At 42.8% G+C, this 12,469-nt stretch overlaps 1 protein-coding gene across 2 annotated transcripts in view; it reads left to right on the top strand.

Annotated features, from left to right (window-relative positions):
• Positions 1-5,671: 5,671 nt before the first annotated feature.
• Positions 5,672-12,469, top strand: part of FYB1 (FYN binding protein 1) — a 173,483-nt gene continuing 166,685 nt past the window's right edge. For both annotated transcript variants that reach the window (XM_075842211.1, XM_075842202.1), the window contains exon 1: positions 5,672-5,732. In XM_075842211.1, the coding sequence (XP_075698326.1) occupies positions 5,730-5,732 (3 nt within the window). In that variant the 5' untranslated portion in view covers positions 5,672-5,729. The remainder of the gene's footprint in view (positions 5,733-12,469) is intronic.

Raw genomic sequence — 12,469 nt, 5'->3', positions numbered from 1 at the left:
GCAAAGGAGACAGGCTGAAGCTGCTTCACATTGGGTATACTGAGAATCTGCAGGGTGAGCACAACTGTTCTATGTCACTGATCTATCCTAGCAGGAGGCAGAGGAGACAGACTGAAGCTGCATCACATAGGAATACACTGAGACTCTGCAGTGTGAGTTATGGGACAGAAGTTCTATGTCCCTGATCTATCACAAGCAGGAGGCAGAGGAAAGAAGCTGTAGTCGAATCACATAGGAATACACTGAGATTGCAGTGTGAGTTATGGGACAGTTTTATGCCAATGATCTATCACTTGCTTCACTTATATAGGACTCAGCAGAGCAAGTGCGTGATGAGACCCTGCCCCCTCTGCATCTGCAAAGCAAGAGGCATCATGGTAAATGTAGGCCACTTTAGGGGAACCTAATCACAGGGGACCAAGATGGCAAACAACCCATAAATGGCACATTAACTAAGAAAGGTATACACAAAGCATACGCAAGAGCCTCTACATCTTTCTTTAATAATAGCCTATGCTGCACTATTTAAGAAAAAAATGAATTGCTGGAGTACTTCTTTAATTGGGTGATACTCTTTCTTTTGAAATGCGGTGTCTTCACAAAAGGTTCCCCACTTGCAAAGCAGTTCCACCTAGATAGTGGGAAAAAGAGAAGACAAAACACCTAATAGCATATTGGAATATGCAAATATATAAGAAGTCTATAAAAAATAACAGTTTAGGAAAGTTACGTCTTTATGGTTAAAATGTGCTTTTCAGTATTTCATCATTCTAGTGGGTTCTTAATACAAAAAGGAACAAAGATTTTAGGTAATGTGATTTCATTGCTTTGTAATATATCTTGGTAAGGAATATCCTCGCCCTTATTGCCTTGAAGAATCTCTCTCTGGAAGTATTTGTGCACGGTCAGTGATGGGACATGCTATTATTGATTTGGTCTGTCAAATGCGCAATAGTCCCCGAAGGCCAAAATTCGCTGTATAAGCTCCTAGGTAAACATAGGGGCCGAATATCTGGGAGAATAGAAGTTTATCACACATTACCCCTGGATAATTATCAATAGTGGCCTTGGTTGATGGTAACAAATGTTTTTGGGGAAACACCAGGGTCTGGCCCAGTCAAAATTTGTCATTCCTTGAGCAAATTCCACTATGGTCAACAGCCATAAAGAGGCGTCTTTTTGATTTTTTGTTTCGGGTGGCTTATAAAAAAAACATACATACATACATGGACAGTGACAGTAATGTTGGCAGCAGTAGTGGAGAACCCCGAGCAGAACATCAGCTGATGCTCTGCCTGGGGACTCCCGTACCACTGCTGACTTCACTGTTCATATATGGACAGTGACGTTGGCAGCAATTGCTGGATTCCCCAGGCAGAGGATCAGCTGATGCTCTGCTCAGGAACTCCAGCTATAGGAAATTCCTGTAGTCACTGACCATATGTCGGGAGCAGTGCTGGAGTCCCGAGCAAAGCGCTAGCTGATGCTCTGCTCGGGGACTGCAGCAATCGGCAATGTGACAGCCCCTTGCGGTCATGCCATTGATAACACACCGACACGAACAGCACGGGAAGCAAGCCCTCAGTCACGTGGGGACGTGTCAGCGCGTCATCAATATTAGAATAGCTCCAGGACTTCTGGGAACAATTCACCGGGTTTGAACGCACCATTTAGTACCGAATTTTTAATTAAAGTACATGAGTAAGTGTCTTCTTCTTACATAAAATTATGAATGCAAAGCAAATTTTTGACATTTTTGGTCCCTGGATAACCCCTTTAAGTAAATTAAGACTCCAGACCAGACCCCTACATTTAGAACCCAAACCCATAAATTAATTGAAATCCCAGACCAGATCCTTATTTTTTAATTTAGATCCCAGATCCCTAAATTAATTGAAATACCAGATCAGACCCCTAAATTAATTCAGACCCCAGATCAGCAAAAATAATTAAATTTAGACCTTTCCATTTTGCTCCTTCCGCTCAGCTTCTCTTCACATTGCCGCGGACAATGTCCAGACAGAGCTTGTGTACCGGTTCACCTAGAGTCTGCTAACTAGCGGGTGTAATGTGGCAAGGGCTGTGGGCAACTGTGACCACTGTGACCACTATAACTATGCCACTGATCATTAGATAATGGAATGCTCCAAAGAAATCCCTAACTGGGAAATACATTTTTAGGCAAAGTCTAAATGGATCTCTTATGGTGCCTATGTGGCATTGCATCACTTTTCCATTGGTACGCTGCACAGGAAGACTCATCAAACCATTATATTAAAGTAAACTATGAAAGACCTTATGAACTGCCTCCTAATGACCCAGGGGCAGCGTCAACTGACCCACTGGAGGACCCAGGTTCCGAGCTGAATCTCTATCCGGCCATTTTTGATTTTTTGGGGGGATAACCAGGACTGTATCCTAAACGGATAAACACTACAATGGAACAACTTTGACGTCTCCTCTGTTTTGAATTCAGACCTGTTTTAAGAAAATGCATAAAAAAAACGGCAAAAAAGGTATAAGAAGCACATTACTCAATCATGGCACAGTTGCATGCTTTAGTCCTAGTATTTGAAAGCTGAAAGTGACCAGAAGATGAATGGTCTAAAAGTTGCCAACATGCTTGCCGGGCTTTTCCAGAAGCATTTCTTCTGCCCGGTGAAAGGGTAGGCTGAGACTTGACTGCAGACAATAACTTAGTAAAGGAAAAAAAAATATCTGGACATCTAGGTCTTTGGTTTGGCTGAAAATCCTGAGTCATGTTGCTAACCTCTTCAAAGACTTGGATGTGGACTTACAGTCTAGACAACTGTAGGTGGCACAAAAGACAGTTGTCTACCTTCTAGATGAGAGCTATTTTGCATACATTTCCCCGAGGCTGCGCCCAGCAAAATCAGTGTGTTTGCCAGACATGTCGGAAGCCAGACTTTTTACAGGACAAATTATAGATATTTTAGGCATCATTTTGAGGTACATTTAAATTAGCATTTGATACAAATTGTGTTTTTTCTATTTTTGTGACTGGTTTTATTTAATTTTATTTTATCAGTTTATTTCTTTGAGACTTTTGTTTTTTTATTTTCAACTTTAATGTATTGAAGTTACACTCGGTGATCAGTATGTTTAATGTTGTTGGTTTGTTTATGAGATCGACCACATATACACATAGGTTATACTGGTAATCAGCTCTCATGAGGTGCCCCCGTGATAGGTGTGGGGTATATTACTATTTAATTAACGATTGAGGAAGCAGAAGAAACCCATTTACTATAACAAAAATTAAAATGTAACTTTTATTGTAATCCAAAATATAAAATAATAAGAAAACCCTTTGTGATTTAAAGATGTTTTCCAGGACTTAGATATTGGTGATACGTCAAGGATAGGTCATCAATATCATATCAGTGCGGGTCGGACTCCCAGCATCCCCACTGATCAACCAATTGAAAGGTCTGTGAGCACTGCAGACTCTTCATTACTTACCAGGTCCAGCTCCGTACATTCGGTAGTGACTGTTCCTGGTAATGCAGTCCTTTGCAGCTCAGACCCATTTAAGTGAATCTGACTGAGCTGCATTACCAGGAACAGCCACAACCAGATGTAATAAGCAAGTGGTGTACCGCCAATCGAGGCCGACCATATCACTGCTATTGGACAACTAAAGGGGATGTTGCTCTGCATTCAAAGCAATATCTCTTTCAATGATTACCAATCAGCACTTTCTTGCCTGTCAGTCACTGATCTGCTTTACTTTAAAACTCAGTGACTGACAGCTGCTCTACCAATCAGCACTTTTCTAAGCAGAAGAAGTGCTGATTGGTCTATAACTGCACAGTCCACTGAACCGAAGACTAGGCCTGTGCAGGGAGAATGAGAGGACCCACGCACAGCACAGACTCCAGTGCACTGCAAGCTGTCCACTGCAACCCCTATCAGTGGGTAGAATGGATTATATACTGTTTATAGAACTGACGAGGGTTTTTATGTGTGTGGTATTTGTATGTGTGTTTCCAAATACATGCATGTATTGCTCTGTGTGTGCATTCTAGTTTATCTATGTTAATGTATGTGCATGTTTGTGTGTATGTATAAGTATGTCTATTTTTGTGTTTGTGTATATATAAATATGTGTAGCTGTATGTCTCGTCTTTGTACATATGTGCATGTGTGTACATGTGTATGTTTTTTTATGTATATATGTGCGCTCGTGTATTTGTTGCAACGGAGGGGATGCCTATTCAAACTGTGGCTCTGGGGGCCCAGGATCACTAATTGCGTCCCTGTACGGAGGTGTGCCTGGTAAGCAATGAGAAGGCTGCAGCACTCACTATAGCGTTGCAACCTCTTCGATCAGCTGATCGGTGGGTGTGTCATAATTTAGACCCCCCCCATCGATTTGATATCGATGATCTATCCTAAGTTCCGGAAAACCCCTTTAGAAACCGAGATACTCTAACAAAACCAATGTCTTCAAGGGTCTTGAAGACTAAAAATGAGCCTCGAAAACCCCTTTAGATGTAGGTTCTCGGTGAAACATGTAGTGGAGGCTATTTCTCTAATCAGGGAGTGAAATATAGGCATCTCATGCACTACACTATGCCGGTGATTCATTACTGTGAACCTTTCATTACCCTAAATAGACTCTAACTACACATTAGTATCCCTAACATAGCTCTAATTGCTAATCCCTATACACCCTGGGCTTTAAAAAGAGCTCTGCCCCTCCTCTCCTTGCCTGAGCGTTGTTGTGTCTGCCCATGTTCGTCATGGCAAATGGTCCCTTAGTTGTATCCTGTATCCAGTGTTCCCATTTCCGGTACCCCATATCCCATATTAAATAATTTTGTTTGTTCCAGTAAGAAATCTAGTGTCGGAGTCGTGAGGGTCATCGGTGCCAAGTGTCATCTGTGCCAAGTGTCATCTGTGCCAAGTTTCTTCTACGCCACATGTCTGCCACGCTGAGTGTTTGCCAAATCTTCTACCCAGGTACTCTTGCCTAAAGACTAGTCAATAGGTCATTTCTTATATAAAGAAGTCAATAGGTTGTTTCTTATGTTTCTGCTGTAAAGCAAATCTCTGAACTGCTGTTCACGGGTCAGAGTAAGATGGCTGTCCCCATAATCACGCACAGAAAATAGAATAAGACTCTGTTCACATCTGCCGCTTGGTTTCGCAGCACTATTTATCCCTGCCAAATATGTTTAATACAATTATAAAATAAAACCAGAAGCTGTATCAGTATAGTTATCCAACCAGTAAAACAAATATAAGGTAATACAATCTCTATATTAAATCTATGTAACCAAGTTCAACTCGAAGGTGGAAGGAAATTAAAAATGATGAACATTTCTTTAGAAAAAATGTAGCAATGAATGAGGGACCGTATATAAAATATGCAAATTCTGAAGAGATGAAAGAGGAAACACAAGGATTACCCTCCCAGGGAACCAGAAGTGTCCCCATTCTCCACAGAGTATCTATGCACTATTATATGCCTCCTGCACTATTAGATTACTTTTCCTTGCGTCCTTAGTTGCAGCACAAATATCCCTTAAAACAGGGAACATTCTGCAGCAGTAAAACCAGATAGCATATCGATGATAAGAGGGAATGAGAAACAAGCCAAAAAAAAGAGGAAGCGTGCTGAGCTGAACTTCCAGTCCATGCAAAGGGATAATCATTAAGCTTCAGACTACACTCCACCGCCAACAAGTGCACACAGAAACACAATGGTGAGTACAATGCATGTGAGAGAGAAAGAAAGAGAGAGAAAAAGGAAGAGTATCTGCATGTGCTGCAGTCAGATACATTGATAGGGTGACTGTAATGTGGTATATGTGCATTATATGGCAGTATTATTTTGGCACCCATTGCAAAATCATTGGATACCATTGGGTGGTAATTTTTGTGCATTGTATGACGCATAGTAACAGGGACAGACATACAAAATGTGCAACCTGTACAGCTGCACAGTGGTCCTACAAGCAATAGGAGACCAATAATTCCAAAAAATAATTATAGTGCCTTCTAATGTCTATTAGATCACACATAAGGTTCTACATCCATGTCTAACAATGACTGGTGGATTGGCACACCATGGAGATCCATAAATAAGGTTGGCTTAGGCTAGCACCCCACTGTTACCAATTTATTATCAGAAAAAGTGTCAACTTGTAATATTATTAGCCTGACGTAAGGCATCCAAGACCCTATAAACTTTTTATAGATCATCCAATGTGACTGAATGCTGATCATTTCATGACTATGCCCAGGATCTTTTAGTGCCCAAGCTACACTTCTGCTAGGATCCCTTCAATTCGGCCAATGATTTTGACTTCCCTATTTGCCACCATAAAGTTCATTATTACAAGTGTGCAAACAATCTGAATAATTTGTCAAACCTGAAATGCTTTTAATAGACAATAGTCACAAGTGTATTTTTTCTCTTATTTTGGAAAACCACAGAAGCAAATACGATGTTCCTCTTTCACAAGGAAGATGATGATTAAATTGTTAAGTTACTAAGTGCAATGTCCTTCGAATTTAAATTTTTTAACCTTTTCACCTCAATTTATATTTTTTAGAATTTTTTTAAAAATGAACCTGTCTGAGCTATAGAATGTTAAAGAGGTATTTCCAAAATATTGTGAAAATGCCTTGAAGGTCTGATAGGTGTGGGTCCCAGAGGTGGGATCTGCACCTATTTCCGGAACGTGGGTTCCCCAATATTCAATCCTATGGGAGTTACGGAAACAGCCGAGCATGCCACAGGATATTCCATAAATGTCTAAGGTGAGAATAACCCTATTGGGCTTGATCGTGCCCGGTTACTATGCCTTTTTCCACTTTCAGTACAGGGCCAATTCAGTTTTAAGATGGGCAGCAGACTGGTTGCTAGGGATATCCTGCCTAACAACTGTAGCCTGTTATATAGGGTTGTCAGGAAGCATGTCTCTAGCAGTTTGTCTTAGTTGAATCAATTTAAGCTCAAGGCACCATGTTGAGTGCAGGTAAAGGAACACGATGGCTTAGGCTATCGTCACATCACGCTACTAGCCTACATCGGAGGTGTATGTCGAGTGGATATCTCAACGTATAACTCCGCCAAAAGCCTGTGATGTATCCCGTATGATCTTATTTTAAGAAAACATATATCTTTCTCTGGAATAGCTTAGTCTACTGTGCTATTATATACTCTTTTTTTTTCACTGTATCAATGTACACTGGCCTGTCAGAGGCCAAAACGACACTCTTTTGTCCTTCGTCGGGCTAATGGAGTCGTATGGACATGCTTAGTCGAAAGCTATTCCTGGGATACATGTTAAGCATACATCACAAACGTGATGTTACATAGCCTTAACAGTACACAAGTCACCCTTTTTTCTCTTTTATTATCATATTAATCAGAATTTTAAAAGGACAACTAGGACACATGCTCCAAATGCGACACTAATACTTAGGAACATGGCGCTAACACCACTCACTTACTTGAAAAAATGCTGCATAGATGCATCTCACCACTTACACATAGGACACATGCCCAACATGCGGCACTTTCACCTAGGACACATTGTGCACACACCAATCCTAACCACTCACGGCTTCACATATTAGACGCAGACACATGAAAGATGCCGCACACCTGCAACTCACATTTAGCACACATGCCTCTTACACATAGGACACATTCCGCACACCCACCACTTATACATAGGACACGTGGCGCATACACACCACTCACACATAGGACTCATGACGCACACCAATCACAAGGGATTTATGACGCACATGCCAGTCACACACAGGAATCATGTTGTAGACACCACGCACACGTAGGACACATGCCATGCACAGAAGACATCTAGCTCTGAGACATATCCAGGCCGTTGAACATTCTAAATCCTGACTAGTTCTGTGTTAAATCACTTCCTCTCCTGACATCACAAAATTACAGGCAATCTCCCAGCAGCTTTCTAATGCTGGTCAGACTCCAATCCCTTAAAGAGGCTCTGTCACCAGATTTTGCAACCCCTATCTGCTATTGCAGCAGATAGGCGCTGCAATGTAGATTACAGTAACGTTTTTATTTTTAAAAAACGAGCATTTTTGGCCAAGTTATGACCATTTTTGTAGTTATGCAAATGAGGCTTGCACAAGTCCAAGTGGGTGTGTTTAAAAGTAAAAGTCCAAGTGGGCGTGTATTATGTGCGTACATCGGGGCGTTTTTAATACTTTTACTAGCTGGGCATTCTGATGAGAAGTAACATCCTCTTCTCTTCAGAACGCCCAGCTTGTGACAGTGCAGATCTGTGACGTCACTCACAGGTCCTGCATCGTGACGGCCACATCGGCAGCAGAGGCTACAGTTGATTCTGCAGCAGCATCGGCGTTTGCAGGTAAATCGATGTAGCTACTTACCTGCAAACGCTGATGCTGCTGCAGAATCAACTGTAGCCTCTGGTGCCGATGTGGCCGTCACGATGCAGGACCTGTGAGTGACGTCACAGATCTGCACTGTCACAAGCTGGGCGTTCTGAAGAGAAGAGGATGTTACTTCTCTTCAAAGCGCCCAGCTAGTGAAAGTATTAAAAACGCCCCGATGTACGCACCTAATACACGCCCACTTGGACTTTTACTTTTAAACACACCCACTTGGACTTTTGCAAGCCTCATTTGCATAACTACAAAAATGGTCATAACTTGGCCAAAAATGCTCGTTTTTTAAAAATAAAAACGTTACTGTAATCTACATTGCAGCGCCTATCTGCTGCAATAGCAGATAGGGGTTGCAAAATCTGGTGACAGAGCCTCTTTAAATAGTCAACTCCTGCTCCCCAGTCCTTTTGTGGCATTAAGGGCCCACCTTTCCATTTTTGTCCCTGTGCCACTTCCCAGTTGGTTTGTCCGTCTCTGCCTGTAGTTATTTTGCGTGCATTTCAAAAGTGAGCTCTTATCACGTGGTCCCTTGCATTGCTCCCCAGGGGTGTTTGTTAAAGTCTTAAGATACCTGGGGCATCATGAGGCACTGGTGGAAGGGAAGCACTGATCTTGATCTTAGGTGCCCCTGGTGCTTGCACAGCCCCTGCTCCTCCCTCTCAATCTTTTTACATACCTTTTTCTCTTGCATATCCTTGTCTCATTCCCTCCTCTGTCTAACGTTTAAAACCTCTTTAACAGAGAAGTGCCCCGACCCTCAACTTCTGCACCACATAGCAGCTGCAAATTGTTATTATGAAGTGAGAACAATTCTTTTACTACACAAGGGAAGTGGTCCCCACAATAGCCCAACCTATGGCACTGCAAATACAAGAAGCAATTGAGATCGATACATATTAGAGACATGCAAACATCCAGAACCCTCCCGTTTTTCACTGGATTCTCCTACGAAATGGACCTCAAAGGGCTTTTCTGGGTGGGGATTGGGGACGGTGCTCAAAAATGTACTTCAAATAAGAATGTAAAAGTTGGAATTGCTGTAACTAATTTTCATTGGTGACTATAGCCCTTAAAGGGGGCTCATCAGCCGGTAGTTTGCAGGGGTGAAACTGATGTGAACAGTGGGTCCATACTAATTTATCTCTGAGCCCCTACAGTATCTCCATAGTTTACATTCTGAATGCGGCTGCATTTCCCGTAAGCACTGATCATTTGTGCTAAATACACCCCTTATGTAACGGAATGACGGCCTATGTGCACTCCTGTGCGACCAATGTGCGCGGACCGGCCTCTATCAGCTGGTCGGTGCTCAGCTTGTGGCATTATATAAACCTGCTCGGAACTGCCACATCTTGCCCGAGCAACAAGGTTCTATGGATCGTGTCCATTTATAAAGGTGTTTTCTTTTTGCTATTTCGGATGTGACCCGGACTGTTTCCTGCCTTGGGATCGCTGTTAGCCGTGACATGTATCTGTCTTATGATGTTACATGAATTCTGCCAGCCCTGACCTTGGATTTGTATGACCACGCTTCGGTTTATTAATTTTGGCACCTTGCTTTGGATATCCCCTCTGAAATCTGTCCGCAGCTGCTATTAGAGAATACTCCAGAGACGAGACTTTGGGATTCCCTTTATAAAGTCCATATTCCCGTGAGGGGCATTTGAAGGTGAAAATCGCAAAATCCCTTAGACTTCATCTGACCCACTCGTTTTGGGCTCACCAAATCTAATAGCGACACAGTGGGTCTATGTTGCTGTCCCGAGGCCTGACCGCAACACCTTATATGAGGACGATTAAAGTCAGACGACGACAATATTTACCGGTGGTTATTTGTGAACAAAGCAATTTGTCTCTGATATCAATGATAATCTCCATTATATCTCTGCCAGTGTTTTAGATTCATTGGTTAATCCAAATCCATCAGCATGCCCTATATTTTGCATAATTGCTGGAAATTTCTGCCACGCATTTCTCCCATGGAATGCAAAAGGTTTAAACTGCACGTCTACTGTAAAATTTGCGGATTTGCCACAGATTTGTGTGCAAATCAGCAGACTACAGACTGTTTCATCTGCACCGCATTAACAGACTTCTATCTTTTGCATGCTACAGTCAATAGTCTGCTTGTAATCTGCCCTGCTCTAAGACTGGAGCTCCAAAATGAGCTACAGCCGCAGCAAAGGTCAAAATGAAATTGCAGATTACCATGAGCCCTGGGGCCTACCACATAAGAAGACACCAGTATTATAAATGGCACACGGTAGGTGAGGGACCATGTGACAGATTTTTCTGGAACTTTAAAGGAGTTTTCCCATGTTGGACATTTATGGCATATCCACAGGACATGCTGTAAAAGTCCGATAGATGAAGGCTCCACCTCTGGGACCTGCACCTAACTCTAGAACAGAGCCCCCTAAACCCCGTTCTAGATTATTCGGCTCCGCTGTCTCCACGGCCACTTCCTGGTTAAGTGGTCAGGAGTTTTGGAAACAGCCGAGTGCTTACTGAGCTACGCTATTTTTCTGTAAGTCGCATAGCAGTGAATGGTAGCTACTGAAACAAAGTAGCGCGAGCTACGCTGTTTTCGGAACACGGTAGCTATGTTAAGAGCATAGCTTTCCGTGCTACGTTGTTTCTGTAACTCCCATTCACTTCTATGGGAGTTACAGAAACAGCGTAGCTCAGTTAGCTCGGCTGTTTCTGTAATTTCCGACCACCTAACCAGAATATGGCCAGGAGGCAGCGGGAGGCAAGTAAGCAGGGTTTAGGGGGTCCCGTTATATAGATAGGTGCTGGTCCCAGAGGTGGGACCCGCATCTATCGGATTTTTATGGCACATACTGTGGATATGCCATGAATGTCCAACATGGGAAAACGCCTTTAAGCCTCTGAACAAGGCGCACAGTACACACAAATGTTCAGAAGCCAAAGTCAAATACAAAGTCACACTGGCACCAGCCAAAAATAAATATTAGCAAATGAATCAGAAAAGTGAAAGTTACATGACTGGTGGGGGTTGTAGATTTCATCACTACAGACTATCATCTACACCCCTTGTAAATAAAGGATGGACACCGCAGCCAAATTATTAAAGATCAACGACACCGAAATAGAATCTTTCATTAACTTCTTAATAACCATAATCAGGGGCATAACTAGGAAAGACTGGGCCCCATAGCAAACTCTTGTCCGCCCCCCCACCCCGGTGCCTTCCTATAAATAGTGCCCCCTGTAGAATGTGCCATACAGCCCCCCTGTAGACAGTGCTATATAGCCCTGCCTATAGACAGTGTCACACCCTATTTGTAGATAGCGTCCCACACCTCCCCCTTGTAGATAGTGCCATACAGCCCCCTGTAGATATCGCCATAAAGCCCCCACTGTATATAGCGCTATACAGCTCCCACTGTATATAGTGCCACACAGCCCCCCTCCCTTGTATATAGTGCCACACAGCCTCCCTTAGTAGGTTGTGCAGCACAGCCCCCCTTAGTAGATAGTGCCACACACAGACCCATGTAGATTGCGCCACACTCAGCTCCCTGTAGATAGAGTCACAGCCCTCCCCCTTGTAAATAGTGCCATACAGTTCCCCCATGCGTATAGTGCCACACAGACCCCCTTGTGTATAGTGCTACAAGGCAATGGCGCATCCGAGAAAGTTGTATCAGCCAGTGAGATGTCAATCAAACATGGAAAGGTGGGTTTGGGGGCAGGACTATGTGACTCTTCAGGATAGCGGGACCGCCCCATGAGTAATTAGCATATAGTGTGCGCCGTTTTAAAAGTGAATTTTAAAGATTTTGATATTGTCAGGTCATGTATTACCGAATGGTGGCGGTTCAAAGGGTTAAAACTACCAGACAGGTTCCCATGAAACATACAATTAATTGAGAACAATTCTATCTGCCCGCAATTTTGTTATTATAAATATATCCTATATAATTACAGATCCAGAACCAAGCTCTGACATATATACAGCACCAGAACCAATCTCAGTACATCTATACAGCACCAGAACAAAACTCAG

The sequence above is a fragment of the Rhinoderma darwinii genome, chromosome 1 (genome assembly GCF_050947455.1).
Source record: "Rhinoderma darwinii isolate aRhiDar2 chromosome 1, aRhiDar2.hap1, whole genome shotgun sequence".
Taxonomy (NCBI): domain Eukaryota; kingdom Metazoa; phylum Chordata; class Amphibia; order Anura; family Rhinodermatidae; genus Rhinoderma; species Rhinoderma darwinii.
Note: the sequence above shows the minus strand (reverse complement) of the source record. Positions and strands in the feature narration are given on the sequence as shown.